This window comes from Schistocerca nitens, chromosome 2, assembly GCF_023898315.1.
Source record: "Schistocerca nitens isolate TAMUIC-IGC-003100 chromosome 2, iqSchNite1.1, whole genome shotgun sequence".
Lineage (NCBI taxonomy): Eukaryota > Metazoa > Arthropoda > Insecta > Orthoptera > Acrididae > Schistocerca > Schistocerca nitens.
Window position 1 is genome coordinate 122,668,142 of NC_064615.1, and position 26,410 is coordinate 122,694,551.

The window sequence follows — 26,410 nt, forward strand, 5'->3', positions numbered from 1 at the left end:
ACGTCCCGTCGACAACGAGGTCATTAGAGACGGAGCGCAAGCTCGGGTTATGGAAGGATTGGGAAGGAAATCGGCCATGCCCTTTCAAAGGAACCATCTCGGCATTCGCCTGAAACGATTTAGGGAAATCACGGAAAACCTAAATCAGGATGGCCGGAGACGGGATTGAACCGTCGTCCTCCCGAATGCGAGTCCAGTGTGCTAACCACTGCGCCACCTCGCTCGGTTTGGTAAATGGAACTTATTACAGATATTTAATTAGAAAATAACAGTGAGAAATATTATATCATAAAAATAGGAATTTCAAAAATATTTACTGTACACATTAATACATACCAATCAAGGAGGTTCAGGGAAAGTAAGTAAACCAACAACTACATAACATGTTTTTATTTTGGTGGTAATACTGTATAACACATTATATACACAGCACAGCCTAATCAACACCACATATTCTGAGTTCTTTTTCTAAATTAGGTCACTAATAGAACTTTTTGTTACAAATCTTAACAGTAGTTCATTAAAAATATTATTACAACACAGCCAAGAAAACATAAGCCACATAAGCCCTGCCATATTTTCCTACATAAATCCAATGACTCACATGACACACAGTACACGCTTTGGTTTTCAATATTCACACAGAGGAAGATTATTCCTTCAGCACACAATCACTTGTGTGTGTAGTAATAATCCACTGTACTTAAATTTACAACCACCACTGTCAGTCTAAAATTTTTCACAGGTTTCATACCTTACTTAATTATCAGTCTTCATCATCATCTTTCATGAGGTAAAAGTTAATTCATATTGGAATATTTATTGCTTGAGGATCCCATAGTTTGCTGTGAGGGTGTAGAATATTCAGTTGATCGAGTGAATGCATTACTGATTCCTTGCTGCAGCCGTTCAGTGAATGTCCTGTATTCCATATCACTTGCTTGTCCAAAATCAAAATCAGCTACTTCTATTGTATATCTGAAAGTAGATAGAATTATACCAATTTTATTTCACTTCTTCCACAATCAGACCCTTAACTGCAACCTGATAAAAAGTTAAAAATAAAAGTATTTAAGGAAAGAAAAGCTGAATTTTATTTGTTCTGCATTCTTGAGTACTGAAGAGTCCATTATGAACTGCAGACTCAGTGTAAGAGTATGTACCAAACACAAATGGAGACATGTTCAGAAGGACCTGCATTATATAATCATTGAATACAAAAGACAGAATTGAAATATGCACTTGGATAATAAAGTGTTCAACTTAGGGGTCTTCAGTGCTGTTACCAAACACATCAAACTGAGTTTAGTTAAGGAAGTGAAAATTAAAATACGAAAACATACAAATGTACATTACGCACTAGATCAGCCATTACAACCAACAAAAAAACAGAGACATTGCCCAACAGAGAAAAACCAAAATAGGAGTACTGCAACAGGTACGTATGGTTGGTTGATAAGTAATCAGAAGGTGGATAAACCAGAAACTCTGAAGCATCTTATGTCAGAGCTCAGACAAGCATAAACTCATAAAATGCGTACCACTCCTGGTTCCTCGTCAACTAAATGAGTGTGTGAGTCCCCAGTTCATTTTACTGCTGACACCTCATGTATATAAGAAATACACTTCAATAGCATTGCAGCGATGAGTAAAGATAGACTGCTACTCACTGCATACAGATGGCACTGAGTGGCCAACAGACTCAATGAAAAAGCCTGCTAGATATTATTCAGGTATCAGACTAAGACCTTCATCGGATACAGACAAAACTAAAAACATACACGACTACTCTGTTTCTTTGGGTGCCAACGCCCAACTGCATCTGAGTCGAGCAACGGTTTTTGCTGGGTTGGATAATGAGGGTGCAGAGGAGGTGTGTGGCAGGTAGGGGGAAGCATAGTGGGGTACGAACTGGGGAAGGCAAATGGGAGACGAGGGAAATACAGAAGGGGAAAGGACTACACTGGTGCAGTGGCAAGACAGAAGGTGTGTGTGTGTGTGTGTGTGTGTGTGTGTGTGTGTGTGTGTGTGTGTGTAGGCCTGGAGTAGGAGCAGGGAAGGAGATAGGTAGGTGAAGAAAGGGATTACCAGAGTTTGAGGCGGGGGGAGGTGGGGGGGGGGGGGGGTAATGGTAATGAAGGATATGTTGCTGGAGGAGTTCCCGTCTGCACAATTCAGAAAAGTTGTGTTGGAAAGGTTACAGATGGCACAGACTGTGAAACAGTTGTTTAAGTCAAGCACAACTTATTAGGCTGGATGATCCAGCCATCTATTGGCCACACTTTGGTGGTGGCCACTCATACAGACAGGCAGCTCGTTAGTTGTCGGACCCATGTGAAATGCGGCACAGTGATTGCTGCTAAGTTGACATATCACATGGCAGTTTTCACAAGTGGTTCTGTTTTCATGAGATAGGAGATGCCTGTGACAGGACTGGAGTAGGTGGTAGAGGGAGGATATATGGATTGTGCCTTGCATTCGGATCTATTGCGGGGATAAGCGCCATGGGGAAAGGGGAGTACAAGTGTAACAGGTACAAACAAGGATGTTTCACATGTTAGGTGGGTGGTGAAATATCACTGTGGGACAAGGCGAGGAGAACATATCTTATTTCAGGGCATGATGAGAGAGAGTCTAAACCTGATCCAGGTAATATGATTCAGTTGCTACAGGCATGGGTGGTACTGAGTCACGAGCAGAATGTCCGTATGTGACCAGACTGGGGATATGTGGGGGATCATAGCTGACTGGGGAGGCAAGGCACAGGAGATCTGTTTCTGGAGAAGGTCTGGAGATCAGTAGAGTACTACCCAGATCTGGAGTAGCTGAATCACATTCTCTGACAGTGTTTTGATTACATTTCGTCATGTCCTGAAATGTGGAATATCCATCCTACAGTGGTATTCTGCTGGTCAGCCAACCTATGCAGTATCCTTATCTGTACCTATCACGCCCCTGCTCCCAATCCCTTACCCCATGGCTCATATCCCTGCAATAGATCTAGATGCAAGACCTGTTCCTTATATCCTCCCACTACCACCTACTCCAGTTCTGTCACAGGCATTTCCTATCCCATCACATGGAGGGCAACTTGTGAAAGCAGCCACGTGATCCACCAACTCAGTTACAACCACTGTGCCATGACGAGCTGCCTGTCTACATGACTGTGGCCAAGGAACAGCAGGACCACAACACCACTGAGCATGCTGCCCAACACAATGTACTTCACTTAAACAACTGCTTCACAACCAGTGCCATCTGGATCCTTCCCATGAACATCAGCCTTTTCACTGGTCGCCCACCTGCGAGAACGCTTTTACCCTGTTGAAGTCAAAATTACACTTTGAACCTTGCTTGGTTACTTCCAACCAGGCCAACATCTTGTTTTGGTCACAGATGCCTCCCAGTATGGCCCTGGGGCTGTTCTTGCGCACAAATATGCAGACACACCCAAACCCCCTACTGCTTATACTTCCAAAATCCTGAATCAGGAGCAACAGTGCTACTCACAGATTGAAAAAGAAGCTCTTGTTATCATGTACACTCTAAAAAAATTTCATATGGTTCTAAATTTCATTTGATTACTAATCATAAACCTCTGGTTTCTCTTTTCAGTCCTTCGGTATCTCTTCCAGACAAAAGCATCTCATTGCCTGCTATGCTGGGCTTTGTTTTTGTTGCGCTATAATTGTGAGATCCACTTCCACCCCATGGCACACCACACTTATGAAGATGCTCTTTCTTGGTTGCCAACTGGTCCCGATCCAGCATTTGATCAGGATAAGTTGTTTGGATGTAGAAGCCCAAAACATCATAGATAGTTTTTCCATTACCAGTTCTCACATTTCGGCGGCTGTTGCTGCTGATCCTATCTTATGTCAGATTGTTCAATTTTTCCACCACAGCTGACCACATAAAACACATAGCCAAGCATCAAATCCCTTGCACAATTATTATGCTCTCTGCCACCACCTCTCAGGTCTTGGTGTGTTATTGTTGGCTACTCAAGAGTCGGCGCCCAGGGTTGTGATCCCATTTGCATTGCAGCGGTTCGTCATGTGCCTCCTCCTCCACTTGGCCATTGGGGTGTTCCTCATACAAAATTGTTGGTCCACTGCCACATGTTTTGGCCATGTACTGTGTATTGCATCGGCCTTCACACAGTGCACCTCCCGTCTAGATGCACCACGGGCCTCTTTTTTCCCATGGCCCCCACGAGGGTATTTACGTTGAATCTGTGGGTCCCTTCTTAAACTCCTTTTGGATTTTTGTAGTTGATGCATTCTTGGAACTGCCTTATGTTGTTCATTGCCTGTCCGCATCCACAGCAGCTACGGTCACAGTCCTTGCAAAGATTTTTTTCCTTGGGAGGATTACTATGTATGTTTGTGGTGGACTATGGGCCACAATTTGGGTCTCAGGTTTTTGAAAATTTTTATACAAAAAGTAGCATTCAGCATGTTACGCCCCCTGCATGTCATCCTCAGTCCAATGGTGAGGCAGAGGAGATAGTTCGTACTTTCAAACCTCATGAAAAAATACACCACACAATCTTCTCCCAAGGTAGCACTTAATAGGTTTTCAAGCTCATACAGATTTATTCCAGCTGGTGGCCATAGCCCAGTGGAGCTGCTTTGTGGCCGCCAACTGCATACACTGTTTCACCTGCTCTGGCCAATGTCCAGCCACTCACTGGCGTCCTCCTCGCACGAGTTCTATCTGAGATCTGCTGTCTGGGACCACGAGTTTAGCTGGTGCCGTAAGTGGATACTAGCAGTTGTCAATCACTGTCAAGGCCACTGCCTTCATGTCATGCTCTCCTCATGGTTTGGTGTCACGACACTATGACCAGCTCCACCCACTTTGACTAACCACACGCTGTAGATCCTGCCGCCCCCACAGGGTGGTCCATACCCCATTGTCTCCTGCAACATCTTCATTCTGGATGGCGCCTCTGCTGGGTGCAGTAATTAGTACTGGTCTGCCTCCATCTCTGCACGCCCTGCTGCCTCCTTTGTCTCCACTGCTACCTTCATCACCAAATGGAATTGGATATGACACCTCCCTCACTGGTGCTCCCTTATGGTCTCGGTCTCTCTCTCTCTCTCTCTCTCTCTCTCTCTGTGTCTGTCCTTGCCCATGCCATTTCAGACCGTATTTTCCTGTGACATGGACATCTCCAAAGTGATCAGTTTTCCCAAAGGGAGAAGGAATTTTGTAGCACTATACAGCCTAAATAGGCTTCCTCACATCAGCAAAGATGGCGCAGCAGGCACAGTTCTGTGCAAAACAGCCATTTATAAGCCAGTGCACTGGCCACTCTACTATTTGAGTGACTATTCAATACTTCACTGGTAGATTGTGCCTTAATATACTCCCTGATTTTGTGTATTGTACTGACTACTATGCCACTCAGTGCCTTAAGTATTTTCCTTCACGTGGAAGTGAATTAAAAGTTGGTTGCTGGGAATTTTGTTATTGTGTTTGTGCACTGTTACAATAGCAACTTCATCAGGTAACAATACAAAAGGAATGAACCAATGACCAGCAATTACTCATCAACAAGACTGCTATAGTTGAGCTTCATTGACAAAGTGAAGCCACTGCACCTACTGATGATTAACTATCACACAAGTTATTTCTGCAATACTGTTCAATATGGAATGCTGATATTGGGTAACATTGTTTATGTGCCTTTCCCACGACTATGGAAACTGTAGAATGGCCCAAATTTCATTCACATCTTCTTCATACGCATATTCAGAACAAATGCGTGTACTACTGTACCAATCTAATGAAGTTTGTTGAAAACATTGGTACTGAAAAACTTCTTAAGCTGTGTGTCTGTATTATCTGCTCAATATACATTCCTGTATACATGCATATAATAAATGCTTATTGTTATATGTAACCATCAATATATTTTTATAAGAAGATCATCAATTGATTTCAATTTGATGAAGAAACACACATCAAAAATTTACATCCCCCCCCCCCTCACACACACACACACACACACACACACACACACACACACACACACACACACACACATCCTTCATGTCGCCTCACTGTAAACTGTGCAAATAACTCTCTATAAATCTAAATTGAGAGAGCCACTTAACCCTAAATTCTTATACTTATTTTTATTACTGTTTTTATTTTTCTTGTACAAGTGATTATAGCAGTTCAAAGCACAACAAGAGGTGCAGTTATTGATGTGTGGAGGTTGCTAAATACTTAACAAATAAAATTCTGGACTTCCCTTGATAATGTAGTCCAGAACCACATAGTTCTTACCATAATGCTCCTTTTTGCAAGGACGTTTGCTTACTTGGGAAATGGAAAATACAAGAATGACAAATACATACAAAAAAACTCTCACTGTGGTAGTTATATACTCACTTTCTTTAACTGAAAATATATCAAGTTAAACTTCTCAAATTAGAATAAATATTTACCAGGACAACCCCCCCCCCCCCCCCCCCACACACACACACCCTCCACCTGGGGATCCAATTTGTAATCTGTTCTGCACCACAATTTTGGAAGTGTTGCAAATATACAAAATGCAGAAATGTGTTCCTTTAAATACGTCTAGAGAAATGAACACATAAAAGATCTAAATGTTCTGCAAACAATAAGACAGAAATATTAATCAGCTCCACACATGAGAGATGAGAATGTCATTCAGTGTAATTATCTCTGGAGTTGCTATTGGTATGCAGATCCACAAAACTTTGTTTTTCCTTTCTTCTGTGGTTACACCCACCAAATAGTTTTCAATGCTAGAATTCTGAACTGACTTATGGCACCCAGTCCTCCATTACCACCCCTCACTTCATGGAGATATAAGTCACTTTGGAAAGCTTAAACAGTCATTAAAATATGGCATTGCACTTATAATTACCCCAATGCACTAATCCCACTTGTTTGTCCTTTCAAAAAAATTTCTTGAGTTTTTCTAACTAGTCTACATGGAAATTACTGTGAATGTCTAGTTTTGTCTAGAGCAACATATAGAAGCATGTGCCTGTCAACTTAAACTGAAGGAGAGCTCTTTTATAATTGTAACAGTATATAGGTCCCCTTCAGGAAACTTTCATTTGTTCCTGGGAAACTTGGATGCCTTGTTGTGCTACCTGTCAGATAGGGAAAAGCAAATTATTATTTGTGGGGACTTCAATGTTGATTCATTGAAAGAGTGTAATAGGAAGAATGACCTGGAAGTCTTGCTCAGTTCTTTCAATTTGACATCTGTCATTAATTTTCCTACTCGGGTAGTAAAGGACAGCAGCACATTGATAGATAACACTTTTATAGACCAAGATAGGTTTAAAAACATAAATTCTTGTCTTGTTGAGAATGGGCTTTCTGATCATGATGCTCAGCTAGTTACAGTATATGACATAGCCCCATTCAGTAATTCAAAACTACCCTCCAAAGTTGTGCGTTCAATTAATGACTCAACAATTAGAAATTTCAGAGAAAACCTTCAGCAGTTAGACTGGAATGAGGTGTACAAGGAACCCGATGCTAATTTAAAATATAACTTATTTCATGATACACTTGTAAGAGAATTTGAAAACTGTTTCCCCAAAAACATAGTTAAATCTAATTATAAGAAACTATGCAAAAAGCCTTGGCTTACTAAAGGAATAAAAATATCTTGTAACCACAAAAGGGAACTGTATCTAACAACAAGAAAGAGTAATGACCCAGAAGCCACATGTTATAAAAACTACTGTGCTACATTAAGAAAGGTTATTAAAAAGTCCAGAAGCATGTGCATCATGTCTGAGATTAATAGCTCTGATAACAAAATCAAAACTATTTGGAATATTATTACAAGGGAGACAGGACAACCAAGAGTACAGGATGATGGCATCACCATCAAAGCGAATGGAAACTTGATAAACAACAAGCCGAATGTCGAAAACATTTTGAATAATCATTTTTTAAATATTGTAGAGAAAATAGGATCTAAATGTTCATTAGAAGAAGCAAGGCAGTTGATGGAAGAGACCTTACACACACCATTTGATACAATTGAAATTCCACCCACCTCTCCATCTGAAATTAGGAAGATAATAAACTCTCTCAAGAATAAAAGCTCACATGGGATTGATGGCATTTCCAGCAGGATAATAAAAGCTTGTTCCCAAGAAATAAGTGGGATTCTTAGCCACATATGTAATAGCTCTCTGAAGCAGGGTATTTTCCCAAATAGACTGAACTATGCCATTGTTATACCACTGCATAAAAAAGGGGATACGTCTGATGTCAACAACTACCGCCCAATCTCTCTTCTGACTGCCTTATCCAAAATTCTTGAAAAAGTAATGTATTGTAGAGTAGCTTCACACCTTTGTAAAAATAAAGTTTTAACAAAATGTCAGTTTGGTTCCCAGAAGGGTTTTTCAACGGAAAATGCTATATATACTTTCACTAATGAAATATTAAATGCGCTGAGTAACCGGAAGTCACCCGTTGGGATTTTTTGTGATCTATCAAAGGCTGTTGATTGTGTCAATCATGGAATACTTCTAGATGAGCTCAAGTACTGTGGTATGAATGGGACAATAAACAGTTCACATAATATGCAAAAAACTGGTGATTTCTCAAACTGGGGAACAATCAAGAATGGGGTGCCGCAAGGTTCGGTCTTGGGTCCTCTGCTGTTCTTAATATATATTAATGACTTGCCATTCTATATTCACGAAGACGCAAAGCTGGCACTTTTTGCCGATGATACAAGTATAGCTATCACACCCGACAGACAAGAATTAACTGGTGAAATTGTAAACGATGTTTTTCAGAAAATCATTAAGTGGTTCTCTGCAAACGGGCTCTTATCAAAATTTGACAAAACACAGTATATACAGTTCCACACAGTAAATGAAATGACACCATTAATAAATATAGACTGCGATCAGAAATCAGTAGCTAAGGTAGAATATTCAAAATTTCTAGGTGTATGCTCTGATGAGGGGTTGAACTGGAAAAAACACACTGAGGGTCTGCTGAAACATTTGAGTTCAGCTACTTATGCTATTAGGGTCATTGCAAATTTTGGCGATATACATCTGAGTAAATTAGCTTACCACGCCTACTTTCATTCTCTGCTTTCGTATGGCATCATATTCTGGGGTAACTCATCATTGAGTAAAAGAGTGTTCATTGCACAAAAGCGTGTAATCAGAATAATTGCTGGAGCTCATCCAAGATCATCCTGCAGACACTTATTTAAAGAGCTAGAAATCTTCACTGTAGCCTCACAATATATATTCACTTATGAAATTTGTTACTAACAATCTGAACGAATTCAAAAGTAATAGCAATGTACATGGCTACAACACTAGGAGAAAGGATGATCTTCACTACTCAAGGTTAAATCTAACTTTGGCTCACAAGGGGGTAAATTATGCTGTCACAAAAGTCTTTGGTCACTTACCTAATAGCATCAAAAGTCTGACAGATAGCCATTTAGCCTTTAAAAGGAAATTAAAAGAATTTCTTAATGGCAACTCCTGCTACTCATGAGATGAAAAAAAAAAAATAAATAAATAAATAAATAAAAATAAAAAAAATAAAATAAAAAAATTAGTGTCACGTAATATTTTGTCTAATGTAATATAGACACCTTTTATTAACCCGACACATTCCACATCATTACGAAGTGTCGTATTCATGGTCTATGGAACAAGTACTAATCTAATCTAATCTGATCTTGATAAAATTTCTGAAACAACTTCACTGACATGATTTCTTACATATATGTGGTTGTTGTTATATCGCCAAGAAGATCCTTCTTACCCTTTTGCTTATTCAGACAATTAAATTTATTAATTCTAGAACACACATTTTTGAGCTAAATTTAGTGTGAATGTACAAATCAAATAGTTCACACAATTAAAACTTTTACGTACCTGTTCTGACTCTGAATGTAGTATGCTATTCCAAAAACAATTATTATTACAGCTACCAAACTGCATGACACAGGCACTATGATGACTGAGAGCTGAGGCTGTTTTGTTACTGCAAAACATAAGATCTTTTATAAATTTGGCAGACAGGAATATTTATTACATAAGAAGAAGCATAATGATTTCCATAAGCAAGAGAACAGAAACAAAAATAGCAATAATTTGGGAAATAATGATATAATACTGGAAAGTTCTAAGTGGAATACAAATAATGGAAGGAGTCCAGATAACCACCCACCACATACATGGGACACTGAGTGATCGATAGGCATGTAAACGTAAATTAAGAAGTTGTTGACCTTTTAGATGACGATCTTTTTTTAAAGTTAACAAAAACACACAAAAGCATGCATACGGCTACATTGTCTGAGCTGATTACATTGTTTTTGAAATGCAGCCTGACAGAGGTGAGGGGTTATGTCACATAGAGTGAGTGAGAGAATCAAGTAGTTGGGGATTAGAGGGGATGCGTGGAGTGAAAAGATTCCAGTGGCCAGTGGCTACTAGGGAGATACAGCAAAGGAACAGATAACAAATGTGGTACCAGTGAGCCCACCCAGGCACAGGCACTGGAAGTTACCTGTGGCACCAGTGATGTAGGTGACAGGTTAGGATACGAGGAGGAGGTGAAGTGGGTAAAGGAGGGGGGGGGGGGGGGGGAGGTGACTAGACAGGGTGTATATTCGGACAAGAAATGAAAGTTCCTGGACTTCCCAGTTAAAAATACCCATTCTTCCAGGTGAAAAGACTTTTTCCAGGGTGATTTTTTAATATATTGTTTTTTGTGTTAAGGGGCAGTATATTTTCCCTCAGAGCAGTAAAACTTATCAATCATTTGAATGGTAAATGTTTTATACACCAGCATAGAACTTCACGCCATTTTAGGAAATGAAACATAGTGAAAATCAACGTGTTTTGAAAAGATTTTTGAAGCACAGCACATGTATACTATGTATTTTCTTAATCCAAATGAATAAATACAAATACCACCAAATACAGCGCATTAGCTACCGACGCATTGAAGTCTACATTGCTATGCGCTTTTGCCAGCCAATCACAGCTCATGTCATGTGATTTTGCCAGCCAACAATAGCAGATATTCAGAGCATGGGATATGAGATGTAGTCAGCCAATGGCAACATCATTGTTAAGTAGTGCAAACACACAAATAGTAAAAGTTTGTTTAAATTAATAAACATATAGGATAGCTACAGGCAGAGCTAAGCTTCTAAATATAATATTGGTCCTTTTTGCATGTGTTACCCTTTAAGATATATCAAACACAAATGTGACAGTAAAATTTTAAATGACGACGTAAATGGTTGGTCTTTTGGACCCAAAATTTTCTAAGTAGCTGGTCCTCAAAGTGTCAAGTTCTGAACGGGGTTCTAACACTTCTTAATTTAAGAAATTCATAGCACATCCTCACACACAATATAATTCATCTTACATAAAAGGAAATTTACTTTGAAAGTAACACTTCTCAAATCACCATTCGCAAATAATTTCCCGCAAACTGTTAGAAATAGATTTGTTTGAACAGTTACCAGAGAGCACCAAAAAAATGGGTGTTATGGCACATGCACAGTTATGACGACGTAGGAAGCCCACGCTCAATGTTTATCTGCCCATATGCTTTTTGTCGCATTTCTGTTTGGAATTTCGTGCTTAGTGGGGCACTACGTGGCCATCTGCAGCACTGCAACACGTTGTTTGGAGAGGATATACAGACTTATTGTACTTAGGACAATTGTTTATCATATCTTATTCTGTTATTTGGCGACTTAAACATACAATTTTTTTTTAACTCTGCAATATTATTATGTGGTGTCTCCATTCGGGTTTACTTCCCCACAGCAGTGCAAAAAGCTAATAAGAAGGAATACAAATTTTGTGAGGGTGGTGGGGCAGTTGTTTGTATACACCAGACCTAAGGATGATAAGTCTTTTATGACTTTTTCAAATAGTATGAAAAATTAACAAGGTTATCTGTCAAGCCTTGAAACTGTACAACTGGCAGTTTATATTCTACTCCTGGAGTAAATATAAAGCCTTGAGGCGAGTTACAATGATAAAACACGGTCTGCTGCCAGTCTACAATTTACCAAAGAATGGCTTTCTGTAAATTTAAGACACAAAACCTAGATGAAGCACCACACAAGTGTGGAAACATGTCTTGTGATCAAAAAACATTGTATTTCACAGAAGGTAGATCTGTAAAAATCTGCTAAAGCTGTCAATACATTTGAAACTAAACATTTTATTCAATAGTACGGACCAAATTTGCCTGCTTTGCCATCTTCAAATGAAAAGTTATGTATATTCGTACATGCATAGCATAAACAGATCTTACATTATGTTATAAAAGAAACTGAACATCAGAATACTGCAAGTGCATTGGAATTTCATAAACCACACTAAAATGCATAATTTGGCATAAAGTGTACATTCATATGTCCAAATTCACACTGAAGTGTAGGCTCTGATCTGCAATTTTTTTTGTAGTACCAGTACTGTGTTATCCTACGTCTGATTCTTTATTACGGCATTATGTCGTATGTGGCGGAAGATGAAAACGTGCAATTGAAATTAAGTGGGCAGTTAAAACTTGCTACTAGTGTCGAATGAAACATTTGGTTTCAAATAAACCGGCTCCCTTTGTGGACAAGATTTATAAATGCCACACTTCTTTAGCAAACCAACAAAAATAACTTTATTGTTCTGCAAGGTGATAAATGTGTGATTGCCAATAACATGGAAATAAAATAAAATCAGAAAACTGAACCTAATAAAATATTTTAGTTTTCCGAAATTATGTGAATGTATCTCGATTCGTTAGATGGCTCCCAGCCACAGAAATCTATTTTGTTTTCATTTGATGTAGAGCTGGGGCTGGGGTGGACAGGGGGCTGAGTTAGGTTGGCGGGGTGCGGTGAACAGGGAGGTTGGGGCTGAACTGGGTTGATGGATGCTGGCTTTGGTTGGTTTGGTGGTGCGTGTTGTTTATGTTTCTTGTTGGGTAGGGAGGGGCTGTTTTCGTGGGGGTGGGGACGTTGCATATATGACAGTGCTCTTATTCACTGTTTTTTGTCTCTGTTCTGGTTATGTGTACAAGTCTCAATCTCTCAATATTTGGAGAGTCATGTCAAGCAAGTTTCATTTTTTGAATGAATGTAATTTTTTTTATGAATCAGTTGTTTTTCTATTTTGGTGTTGGTATTTTAAGTTGTGTTATACAGCTGAACTTATTTTGTCAATACTGTGTTTGTTAGTTTTCATGATTTTTTTGTTAGGTGTGTAGTGAGATTTTGTTTTATAATTTATCTTTCGATATCGGTGTGTCAGGTTGAGCTATTAGATCAATTTAGATTGTCAACAAAGTTTCGTTAGTTTTCGTGAATTTGTGTTGGATTTGTAATATGATTATTTTTATATTTTGGTATTGGTGTGTCAAGCTGAGCTATACAGGTCAACTTAGGTTATCAATACTGCATTTTGTTATATTTGAAGATTTTTCACTTAGTGTGTAGTGCTGCTTTTTGTAAGCTTTCTGTATTGGTACTGTCTTTCAAGGTGAGCTATACAGCTCAACTCAAATTGTCGAAATGCATGTTATTATAATCATCTTGAGGTTGAAGCTCTTTTGTCCATGTTTACTTTCACAATATTTGTGTTTTTGGATGGGGCCTGCCTTTAGCAAAACACAACTTTTTTTTTTTTCAGTGGGCTTTTATTTTATGGCTGTTAAACATAAAGAATGTTCTTTATTGTTTGTAAATATGTAAATATTAGTTTTTAAAATCATAATTACAGATTTCTGAAGAACAAATAAAATTATGTATTCATACCTTTTTACCACGTGGTGTGGTTTTCCTGATGTATTATGTTTTTATAGTGCCAGTTTTCTTTCACGACAAACCATGAAAATCAACAAACTTATTTGAAAAGAATAATGAACATACCACTAGCACAAACAGGGCAGGAATTCAAAAGGAAAACGATGTGTCAAAAATGAGTTTCTATTACTTGGTGACTGTCCTTTGAAAAAGATCAAGATCCTTGCCTGTTAAATAACCTGGAGCTGAATTCCATTGAATGAACAAAGACTTTAAATATTGCTGATATCTGTATTATGGATATTAAGCATGGTCCATGGCATAATTCTCTGCCTAATGTTCCATCTTCCAAAGCTCGAAACATTATATGAGGCTTTAATGATACAGAAAGCTGTTAAAGGCTCAAATAAGCTCAGCAGGTCGATCTTTATATATGTATCCATGCAACAGTCAGTTTGTACCTTCATTAGAATGCTTCCTAAGATTGCAGAGTCGCGACAATGTATGCTATGGAGCTTTTTGTGGGGAAGAGCTGGCGGTGTTTGTTTTATTTAGAACTAGGGCCTACAACTTCTCTAATTTCAGTCCTCCTTTTCTGTTGACATTGTTTTTGTGCTTTTGTATTTCTATGGCCTCTCTCTACATTGTAGCATAGTAATTATTAGATCTTGGTAAAACCACAGCGTCAGGGAAACAAATTTGGTGATTTCCAGGGCCTAGTGCATAATCTGCTACTGCTGATTTATCCATACTGCCCAGGTGACTAGCTTGTGTTCCTTCAGGAAAGTGTTAATGCTTCTTTTTTTGTGCTTCGTACTTCCTTGGCCACAAGGGCAAGGGACCATATACACTGAGGTGACAGAAGTCATCAGATACCTTCTAATATCATGTCGGACCTTCTTTTGCCTGGCGTAGTGCAGCAACTCGCCATGACGTGGGCTCAACAAATCATTGGAAGTCCCCTGCAGAAATATTGAGCCATGCTGCCTCTATAATAACTCATAATTGTGAAAGTGTTGCGGTGCAGGATTTTGTGCACAAACTGACCGCTTGATATGCTCCGTAGATGTCTGATGGGTGGCCAAATCATTCTCTCAAATTTCCCAGAGTGTTCTTCAAACAAATCATGAACAATTGTGAACCAGTGACATGACACATTATTATCCACAAAAATTCCATCATTGTTTGGGAACATGAAGTCCACAAGTGGCTGCAAATGGTCTCCAAGTAGCCAATCATAACCATTTCCAGTCAACGATTGGTTCAGTTGGACCAGAGGACCCAGTCCACGCCACTATGGAGCAACCACCAGTTTTCACAGTGCCTTGATGATGACTCGAGTCCACGGCTTCTTGGGGTCTCCACCACATTTGAACCTAACCATCACCTCTTACCAACTGAAATCAGTACTCATTTGACCAGGTCATGGTCTTCCGGTCATCTAGCATCCAACTGATATGATCACGAGCCCAGGAGAGGTGCTACCATACTGTTAGCAAAGGTACTCGTGTTGGTCATCTACTGCCATCGCCCACTAATGTCAAATTTCGCTCCACAGTCCTAACAAATATGTTCATCATATGTCCCCCATTGATTTCTGTAGTTACTTCATGTAGTGTTGCTTATCTGTTAGCACTGACAACTCTATGCAAACACTGCTGCTCTCAGTCGTTAAGTGATGGCTGTCGGCCACTGGGTTGTCAGTGGTGAGAGGCAATTCCTGAAATTTGGTATTCACAACACCCTCACGAAAAAGGAAGGTCTATAAACTTTGTGAACAGAAAGGGCACAAAACACATTCAATTTTAGTGAGTCTCTTTTATGTTTGATGATGACACCAGGATTTTGTGACCCCCAAATTCTTACATTATGGTGGCTTACTTCACCTGATGGACGAAACATCGATTCGTTTGAAAAAAATGAGTCATTGAAACACAAAGCTCGTATCTTCTGCTATGGTTGCCAGGACACAACTGCTGCAGTAACTGCAACTTGCAAAGCTTCATATGTAGGTATCACTGCAAACACACCACACTGTTGTTAGAGGAAGTTGATGTTACTGGCCTAAACATACTATGGACTCACAAGATCTCTGTGTGAATGCATCTCAGATATGCTCGACATTTTCATCATATGTGCATGGCCAACCAGTGCTCTTCTCTTTACATATGCAACCAACTTCCAACAATTTTGTATTCCAGTTACAAATCTGCTTGTGCAGAGGTGGCTTCTCGCTGAATCAATCTTGGAATGCATGTTAGAATTGCACAATGGATTGACTTCGTGCAAATTCCAATACAAAAAAGAGTTCTCTTGTAAGGTAGTTGCTACATTGCTACAAACAAACAGCAGCGCAGCAGTGTCAGAGCTTTAAACCTTCTTCTATTCAGTACCATGTGCAATGTGCTTCTATCATTTATAGTTTGTCTGTAATAAACAACAGAAATCTGTTCTGTCTTTTTGAATCATCCTGTATAATAATGCAACAAATGTTAGGTAATTATTATAATGTACAAATGCTACGATTACTACCTTGACAACAGCCATATTTGTGAAAAAATAAATGCAGACAGGCACAACAAAATGACTGCTATACATTTGAGCTTTTGGACAAAATGCCTTCACACACACACACACACACACACACACACACAGTGCACATGTGTGTGTGAGTTGTACTTGCATGAATGTGTGTTTTCTACTTTGGAAAAAGGCCTTTAGGCTGAAAGCTCAAATGTATAACTGTCTTTTTTGTTGTGTCTGTCTGTGACTCAGTGTCTCCTTTATAAGGTGAGTAGCATTCTACCCTTTTCATAATATTATCTGTATGTGTGTCATATAAAAAAGTACATAAAAATGATTTGCTAGAAAAATGGAAGGAATAAACCATAGCTTTTCATATAAATTATGATGGCCTATACCTGAACCTAAATCAGCAAAATGAGATTAGAACTACAATGTTCATGCTCTTCACTTAAACCTATTAATAACTGTTGCTCTTCTGTTTTCATTAGCACTATCATAATCATCTTTTGTCCCCAGCAGTGAACCCTGTTCTGGAGCATAGACTCCCCAGGTTTCTAATACCTCCTTTGTTTCCTCTATCAGTACATCCATTCCTGCTACAGACTATCATGTAATTAATAAGTAATGTAGTTTCTTTTAGAAATACGTAAAATAAGGGAAAGGCAACCACTTACCTACAGCAGATCAATGTGTGGAGTATAGAAACACCTAACAGAAAACAGCATTCATACTAGTTTTTGAGCACTCGCTCTTTTTATAATGAGAGTACACACATTCAGACACACAGGAATGAGTGTTTGAGTATCTGTGTGGTTGTTTGTGAGAATGTGTGTCCTTTGCTAGAAAAAGAGTGAGTGCTCAAAAACTAATGTGAATGCTGTTTTCTGTACTCCATGCATCAATCTGCTGTAGGTGAGTGGGTGCCTTACCCTTATTTTACGTATTGCTCCATCTTGGAATTTCCTTTATTGTTACAGTTTCTTTCAGCTTCTTTATAGAGTTTTTTATCATACATTGTTTTCTTTTACAATATTAACTAGTTTTGCACCCTTGTTCCTGCTGTTCTCTGGAGTCCAGGGCTATTTTTGGCATTATGAGTAACAATAATTTTTATGTGGGTGAACTACCGACACACAGTTTAATTATGATTTACTGCTGAAAGTTTCTCTCTTTCTTAGAAATATTCAGTTTTAAGGCACCAGAAACTCACATTTCATCCTATCCCATTCATTACACTCTAAATGCAGTGCACTCACCTGGAAACAAATAGCTGCTGCCTTCATACATGTGGGTGTAGCATTTATTGGAAGAACTGTTAAGAAGTCATAGTGGCATTTTTCAGCATTATGTTGCTCCAACCTATTTGACAAGCATTGGGACCCATTACACAGTACCAGCATTTTTACACTAATCATACACTCCCAAACCTCTGTGTGGTAGGTAGCCTTCAATTGTTGCCGCACTTATCTTCAATTCCTCTTTAGAAATGCAAAATATATTTTGAAATCAATAGTTGAGCACTCCTGTGACATAGCTGTCATGATACACTGTGACAGTGCTGCTGCTAATTCAAATAGACAAATATTACAGCATTAAGATTTCAGAAAGCAGTGAACTAGGTTGAGTAAGTCTGTCTAATAAAATTTATTCCTGCTAGTCACTGCATATGCTTCCTGTTTCCTTATAAAAGATGGTCATTACGTAAACATACATTCTAGACAGTTTGGTTTTATGACTGTAGTCTACAGATATAAACTATGTGGTGTAAAAATTCTAAACTGCAGTGGCAGCAAATTTAAAAAAGGATACACACACCTGTCATAGTGTTTCTGAAACGTTACTCTTCACCACAAATAACAAGTGAATCTCGAAAAAGTAACTTCAACTATTAATTCAGTAGCTATGAGATGGATTTTAATACTATACACATATAATGTGTTATCCTCAACTGTCACATATCCAGCGAGAAAGACTATGGTGATAACTTTGTCCGTGTGACACAGAAACGAGTTTTACACATTTACGTATGAAACAGTTGCAGCGTTCCAAAATTCAGTTCAATGTGGACAAAATACTTTTATTTATTCTAAAAACTCACCTTCATAGACATTAATAGCCACAGGCTTGATGATTTTTGACACATCATTGCTAATGATCAGAACAATAGTGTAAGTTCCTGACTCAGAGAAATAATGTGTAACTGTGAATTTACATGTGTCCAAAATTCTTGATGTCATACATGTTTCTTCACCTGGAAAGTAGATGTAACAAAAATCAGCTTTATAAGTAATATAATTTTAATTCTATGAATGCATGTTTATTTCTGTTTTATCAACAAGGATTATTTCGAAAATACTGCATACTGTGCACATGCAACCATTGTGGTGGTGTGATCGAGTTGAACTTCATGCCAGTTGTGACCAAAGACTTCAGGCATGACAGTTGTATATGTGTTTGCTGGTTCGCATGGCTGTGTAGTGAGTAATTCAGTTCTAAAATAGAAGCTTAAATTGAATCAGGTCAGATTACATTGGATACTCCCTGCAGGTGCAGTGTCCTGCGTGCATTTGCAGCCTCATGACTCATTAAGACAGACTGTTTAAAACAGGCAGAAGACATGCTTTGTGGCCACTGCACATTTTAGATATTCTGACCGAGATAAACCTATGCTAGAGTGTTCTTTGGCATGGCAGTGTAGAAGTGTGCACAGAATCATCTAAGTGAAAAATTCACGCAATACGCACATTTACTTATATATAAAAGCCGACTAAGGAATTTTCTGTTGTGTGAGACCTCTTGTACAATATCGTGTGTCAATTCAAAGTTCTAGCCTCTCATATATTACTGTCCGCATCACTTTTTCTACATAATCTTTCACTGATTGTGTCAATACTCATTTGTATTGTGATATACTGTGAAATTTCAAACATTTGCAAGTGCCGCGATAAACTACTGTTATTGTCAATGGTACACTTAAACTAAATTGTACACTTTTAAAATTTTCCTCATTCAAAACACACTTTCTCTAATTTCATCGTACAATTATGTGACAGGTATCTTAGTTGCACAATTTTCTGACACTTACAAAACTATATTTTCGTAAGTTAGCAGACCCCCCCCCACCCCCGCCCCCCCATGAACCATGGACCTTGCCGCTGGTGGGGTGGCTTGTGTGCCTCAGAGATACAGATAGCCGTACTGTAGGTGCAACCACAACTGAAGGGTATCTGTTGAGAGGTCAGACAAACGTGTGGTTCCTGAAGAGGGGCTGCAGCCCTTTCAGTAGTTGCAGAGGCAACAGTCTGGATGATTGACTGATCTGGCCTTATAACAATAACCAAAAGGGCCTTGCTGTGCTGTACTGCGAACGGCTGGAAGCAAGGGAAAACTACAGCCGTAATTTTTCCTGAGGGCATGCAGCTTTACTGTGTGGTTAAATAATGATGGCGTCTTCTTGGGTAAAATATTCCGGAGGTAAAACAGTCCCCCATTTGGATCTCCGGGTGGGGACTACTCAGGAGGACGTTGTTATCAGGAGAAAGAACACTGGCATTCTACGGGTCGGAGTGTGGAATGTCAGATCCCTTAACCAGGCAGGTAGGTCAGAAAATTTAAAAAGGGAAATGGATAGGTTAAAGTTAGATATAGTGGGAATTAGTGAAGTTCAGTGGCAGGAGGAACAGGACTTCTGGTCGGGTGAATACAGGGTTATAAATACAAAATCAAACAGGGGTAATTCAGGAGTAGGTTTAATAATGAATAAAAAAAGAAGAACCTGGGTAAGCTACTATGAACAGCATAGTGAACACATTATTGTAGCCAAGATAGACACGAAGCCCGCACCTACCACAATAGTACAAATTTATATGCCAACTAGCTATGTAGATGACGAAGAAATTGATGAAATGTATGATGAGATAAAAGAAATTATTCAGATAATGATGGGAGATAAAAATTTAATAGTCATGGGTGACTGGAATTCGATAGTAGGAAAAGGTAGAGAAGGAAACATAGTAGGTGAATATGGAATGGGAGTAAGGAATGAATGAGTAGTATGAGTAGTAGTAGTAGTAGTAGTAGTAGTAGAGGGGTTGTTGGGTGCACGACAGCAAGGTCTTCAGCGCCCGTTCAGTAACTTAGTGAGACGGGTGTCAAGAAGAAAACTCAGAACATTTATATAAAACGGAACATAAAACACAGGAACAATCGTTGAAAAATATGTGCTCACCCACACCGAAGCGTGGGATGAAGCAGGGCGTCAGCAGTAAAACATGGACAACACAGGAAGAAAATGATAGAGGGAGCTAAAACAATGTAGCAGATGGAAGTGGCTGGCTGACCGCAAGGAAAAAAGGGGAGGAGTCAGCCACTCTGCAATACACTAAAACCTCCAGCCTAAAAGTTTAGGCCAGAGTCCAGACACATCACAAAACTTAAAAACCCTAGACACACATGTCTCATCGTTTGCTAAAACACAAGGCAGATCCCCATCAACTTGTGCTTCTGCCCTTGCATCACGGTATAAAATGCAGTCTGTTAAAATGTGCCGGACAGAGATGTGCACACCACAAGCATCACAAAACGGAGGATTCTCCCGCCGTAATAAATAGCTATGTGTGAGAGGACAGTGCCCGATCCGAAGACGTGTGAGGGCCACTTCTTCCCGCCTGAGCAACCGGCAAGAAGAACGCCATGGCCGATTGGTTGACTTTACCGACCGCAGTTTATTGGCCATCACCGCCAGCCATTCGTCCTCCCACAACTCCATACACGTCCTGTGGAGTGCAGTGATGACGGACTGCAAGGGGATAGGACACTGGACCACATCCTGCTCTCTGCAGGCCTCCTTGGCAGCCCGATCAGCCTGTTCATTGCCCCATATGCCGACATGACCAGGCACCCAGCAGAAGGATACCTCTTTACCCCACCGGTGGAGCAAGTACAGTCGGACTTGTATCAGCTGGACCATCTCCTCAGTTGGGTATAGGTTCTGCAGTGATTGTAAGGCACTAAGAGAATCGGAGCAGAGAAGAAATCGATCGCCCCGAACATGATGCATCTGCTCCAGTGCCTTCAGGATCGGGTGGAGCTCCGCTGCGAAAACGGTATATTCAGCAGGGAGGCGAATCTGGGTAACATGAGCAGGGAACACCACAGAACAGCCAAGGAAAGTCTCCTGTTTGGAGCCATCAGTGTAAACGACAGTGAAACCGTGATGCACATCTAAAATGTTAAAAAAACAGAGATTGGAATGTAAAATCTGGTGTGCCATCTTTCTTAAAATTAGTCAAATCTAAAATAATTTTGGGTCTCCGGAGGAGCCAAGGTGGAGATCTGTTCCAACCGCGACGTAAAACACGAAGACCAGCCATAGACATCGCACCGAGGCAATCCTGTGCGCGAATCCCATAGGGCTGCATCGCACGTTGACGGTTATGAAACAATCGTGCCAGAGGAGGCTGAGCAACGGTATGGTATGCAGGGGTGTATGGTGTGGACAAAGTTTTATATGCCTGGCGCACCATAAGTAGCCGTCGCCGCATATGAAGTGGCGGTTCACGAGCCTCTGCACAGAGGCTTGGTATGGGGCTAGTTCGGAATGCCCCAGTGGCCAACCGAAGCCCTTCATGGTGCACAACATCCAACAACTTTAAGTAAGAAGGCCTGGCAGACCCATACACCGTGCACCCATAATCGAGCCGAGATCGCACAAACGCCCTGTAAAACTGGAGCAGACAAGTCCTGTCAGCCCCCCATGTACTGTGGCTAAGACATTTTAATATACTTAAAGCCTTAAGTGACCGCCGTTTCAGGTCTTTAAGATGAGGTAACCACGTGAGCTTCGAGTCAATAATGAGCCCCAGAAATCTCACCGTGTCTTTAAAAATAAGAATAGTGTCCCTCATCCTCAACTCAGGAAAGGGTAAAATTGAACGAGAACGGTTAAAAAGCACACATAAAGACTTCTCGGTGGAAAACTTAAAACCACTCTTCTGCGCTCAGTCATCCAAACGCCTAATCGTAAGTTGCAACTGACGAGTTGTCGTTGCAAAGCTTGAAGAAGAGCAAAACAAAGAGAAATCATCCACAAACAAAGAACACTGGACAGGACTTTTCACTATGGACGTAATGCTATTAATAGCGATGGCAAAGAGAGTCACACTTAAAACGCTACCCTGAGGGACACCGTTCTCCTGCGCAAAGCGATCAGACAAGACATCACCAATTCGGTATCTAAAATACCGTGGCGAGAGGAAAGACTGAATAAAAAGAGGAAGACAACCACGAAAACCCCATTCGTGTAGCTGCTTCAGGATGAGACGCCTCCAAGTGGTATCGTACGCCTTCTCGATGTCGAAAAATACACCTAGAAGGTGATGACAGCATAGGAAAGCTTGTTGTATAGCCGCCTCCACGAGGGCAAGGTTATTGAAGGTGGAACGAAACCTCCTGAACCCACACTGAAAGCGACTAAGGAGTTGCCGGGATTCTAACTTCCAGACAAGGCGGCGGTTGACCATCCGCTCCAAGGTCTTCCCTATGCAACTAGTGAGGGCAACACTATGGTAGCTACTTGGGCTCGCGCGGTCTTTCCCAGGTTTTAAAAAAGGGAGTAAAACAGCCTCACGCCACACGTCAGGAAAGTGACCCGACGCCCAAATGGCATTAAAAAGTGCGAGGAGGATTTCTTTGTTGCGCATTGTGAGGTGCCATAGCATACTGTAATGGATCCTGTCGTGACCAGGGGATGTGCCACGAGCTCCAGACAATGCAGATTCCAGCTCCCACATAGAAAATGGGCAGTTGTAAACTTCATGAGAAGTGGACTGGAAGTCCAGACTACATCTCTCAGCAACGGCTCTATGGCGCTGGAAACCTGGATCCTGACTGGTTGTTGCAGTAACTGTGGCAAAATACGCTGCCATAGTCTGGGCAATGTCTCGCGGATCCGTGTGGAGAGTGCCGTTATTCATTACAGCAGCTATGGGGCACCTCCCTCCCCTGCCAGAAATTCTCCGGATGGTCTCCCACACAATGGAACTGTTGGTGGAACGATTAATGGTGTTCAGGAACTGTTGCCATGACCTCTTCTTGCTCTCACGAATAATGCGGCGACATCTTGCCCTCGCCACCTGAAAGGCTGCAAGATTCTCAGCAGTCGGCCGACACTTGAACCGACGCAGAGCCGCACGCCTGGTCCTGATTACAGAGCGGCAGTCGGCACTCCACCAAGGCACAGGTGGCCTCTTCCCATGGCCTGTGGACTGTGGAATGGATGCTGCAGCGGCGTGGTGGACCGTTGTGGTAATATGATCCACCCACACCTCAACATTCGCACAGTGTTCGAACTGGGCCAACTGGCTATAAAGTGTCCAGTCGACTCCACTGAGCACCCATCGTGGTGGTCTCCTTTCGGGGCCCACGCCATCTGGCAGGTGAATCCAGATTGGGAAATGATCACTGCTGTGCAAGTCAGCGACCACTTCCCAGTGAGCACTGGTGGCAAGAGCTGGAGAGCAAAGCGAGAGATCAATGGCAGAGAACGACCCAGTCGCTGTGCAGAAATGAGTACTCTGCCCTGCATTGAGCAAGTAGGCACAGGATGACAGGAGAAGCCTCTCAACTGCTCTACCCCTGGGGCAGGTATGTGCAGAGCCCCAAAGCACATTGTGGGCATTAAAATCACCACAAATAATGAATGGCTGGGGGAGCTGTGTAAGAAGGTCGGTGAGGGCCGCTTCATCATGTGCATCATGTGGGGGCAAGTAAAGCGAACATACAGTCAATGGATGATGCACGTGCACGGACACAGCGACGGCCTGTAAAGTCGTCGTAAGTGAGAGAGGCAAGGAGTGGTAGTCCGTCCTGACGAAAATACCTACGCCGCCTCTAGCTCTCTCTCCACGCAGGTCGTCCTTTTTGTGGAGTGTATAGCCTCGTATCTCAGGGGAGTATGATGGATGGAAATACGTCTCCTGGAGACATAGACACAGTGGTCTACCCTGAGAGAGTAGACGAAGTTCCTCCACATGCGTCCTGAACCCTTGCAAGTTCCACTGAAGTATGGGAGCCATCTATGTTGGGGGTAGCACCTTCATCCAGTCTCTCCGACGAGGCGGGGAGACCGCAGCAGGTGGAGGGGCAGGTGTGGGACGAGATGTTTGGCCCACACATACATCGTACTCCATCAACTCTGGGGAAGAGTCAGATGAAGCCTCACGTAAAACAACATCCGCATGGTCAGATGGTTTACCACGGGATTTGACCCGCTGTTGCTGCTGTACAGTAGCTTTCTGTGGTTTGGTGGACTTTGGGGGGAGCTGATGCAGGACTGGTAATTGGCGCACTGGGCTTGGGAACAGCCTCAGCTGTTGGAGGCGCCAGGGGCTGGCCCAAGTTCGCCACTGTACCTTTGTCTGCCGTTCGAGTAGGGGCTACTGGCTCTGAAACACTGGCTGCATTGCAAGTGCACTTACAGCTCAGTCTGCATTGAGGCATCGACTTTTGGAGTAGGTTTCTGAACCAGGGATGCAAAAGATGTAGCAAATGTGGGAGGTTGCATCGACTTATAGATCTTCTTGGCCTCACCATAGGGGATACGCTTGGTTGTTTTTATTTCCTGGACCTTGCGTTCCTCTAAAAATATTCGGCAGTCCCTACTCCAAACAGGGTGGTTCCCAGAGCAATTAATACATTTAGCCGGAGACGAGCAACCAACTCCTTCATGAGCAGCCTGACCACAGTTTCCACAAGTTCCTTCACCTTTACAGCCTAAGGTGGTATGCCCAAAACGCTGGCATTTAAAACAGCGCATTGGGGTCGGGAAATAAGGCCTCACACTAACAAGGGAACCTCCCCATCGCACCCACCTCAGATTTAGTTATAAATTGGCACAGTGGATAGGCCTTGATAAACTGAACACAGATCAATTGAGAAAACAGGAAGAAGTTGTGTGGAACTATGAAAAAATAAGCAAAATATACAAACTGAGTAGTCCATGGGCCACATAGGCAACATCATGGAGCATGTGAGCTCAGGAGCGCCGTGGTCCCATGGTAGAATGAGCAGCTGCGGAACGAGAGGTCCTTGGTTCAAATCTTCCCTCGCGTCAAAATTTTACTTTCTTTATTTTTGCATAGTTATTATCTGTCCGTTCGTTCATTGACGTCTCTGTTCACTGTATAAGTTTAGTGTCTGTGTTTAGTAGACGAAAGGACGTGCCTCTCCAATGGGAACTGAAAACATTTGATCGCCAGGTCATAGGTCAACCGATTCCTTCACTGGAAAACACATCTGATATATTCTATACGACACTGGTGACGGCATGTGCGTCACATGGCAGGAATATGTTGTCGACCCACCTAGCTTGTACACTTGGCGAATGGGTAAAAAGATTCTTCTACCTTGCCCGATTTAGGTTTTCTTGTGGATCTGATAATCACTCCCAAAAAAGTGATGAAAACATAACAGTTTGTCACATAAACTGAAAATAAAAAATTAAACTTTATACTCGATGCAAGTTTTGAACCAGGGACCTTTCGTTCCGCAGCTGTTCACGCTACCACGAGACCACGGCGCTCCTCCGTTCCGAGTGTCCTTGATGTTGCTTATCTTCTCATGAACTATTCAGTTTGTATATTTTGCTTATTTTTTCACAGTTACACACAATTTCTTCCTGTTTTCTCAATTGTTCTGTGTTCAGTTTTTCAAGGCCTATCCACTGTGCCAACTTATAACTAAATCTGAGGGGGGTGCGATGGGGAGGTTCCCTTGTAAGGCGAAGGAAGCCAGCTTCAACATGTTCAGGAAGTTTTGTGCTACTGAAGGTCAGAATAAAGGAGTCAGATTTGACAAGATTGCCATCAACCCTCTTCATGATGTGTTGGACATCAACGATACCTTCCGGAGCCCACTCACGTTGCAGTTCTTCCTTGGGAATGTCAACTAGATCCCGGCATGTCACAACACCTTTGCTGTAGTTCAAGGTGCTGTGCAGTTCAGTGTCTATGGCATACTCTCCAAGGCATTTAGCAGATTGGAGGTTAGTTGCTTGCTGGGAAG

The 26,410-nt window shown here is 41.3% G+C and overlaps 1 protein-coding gene across 1 annotated transcript in view; it reads right to left on the reverse strand.

The window, feature by feature from the left end:
- Positions 1-375: 375 nt before the first annotated feature.
- Positions 376-26,410, reverse strand: part of LOC126235812 (uncharacterized) — a 114,757-nt gene continuing 88,722 nt past the window's right edge. The window contains exons 7-9 of the mRNA XM_049944653.1: positions 18,447-18,599; positions 9,930-10,038; positions 376-978 (exon numbers count right to left, since the gene is read on the reverse strand). Coding sequence (XP_049800610.1) covers positions 801-978; positions 9,930-10,038; positions 18,447-18,599 — 440 coding nt within the window. The 3' untranslated portion in view covers positions 376-800. The remainder of the gene's footprint in view (positions 979-9,929; positions 10,039-18,446; positions 18,600-26,410) is intronic.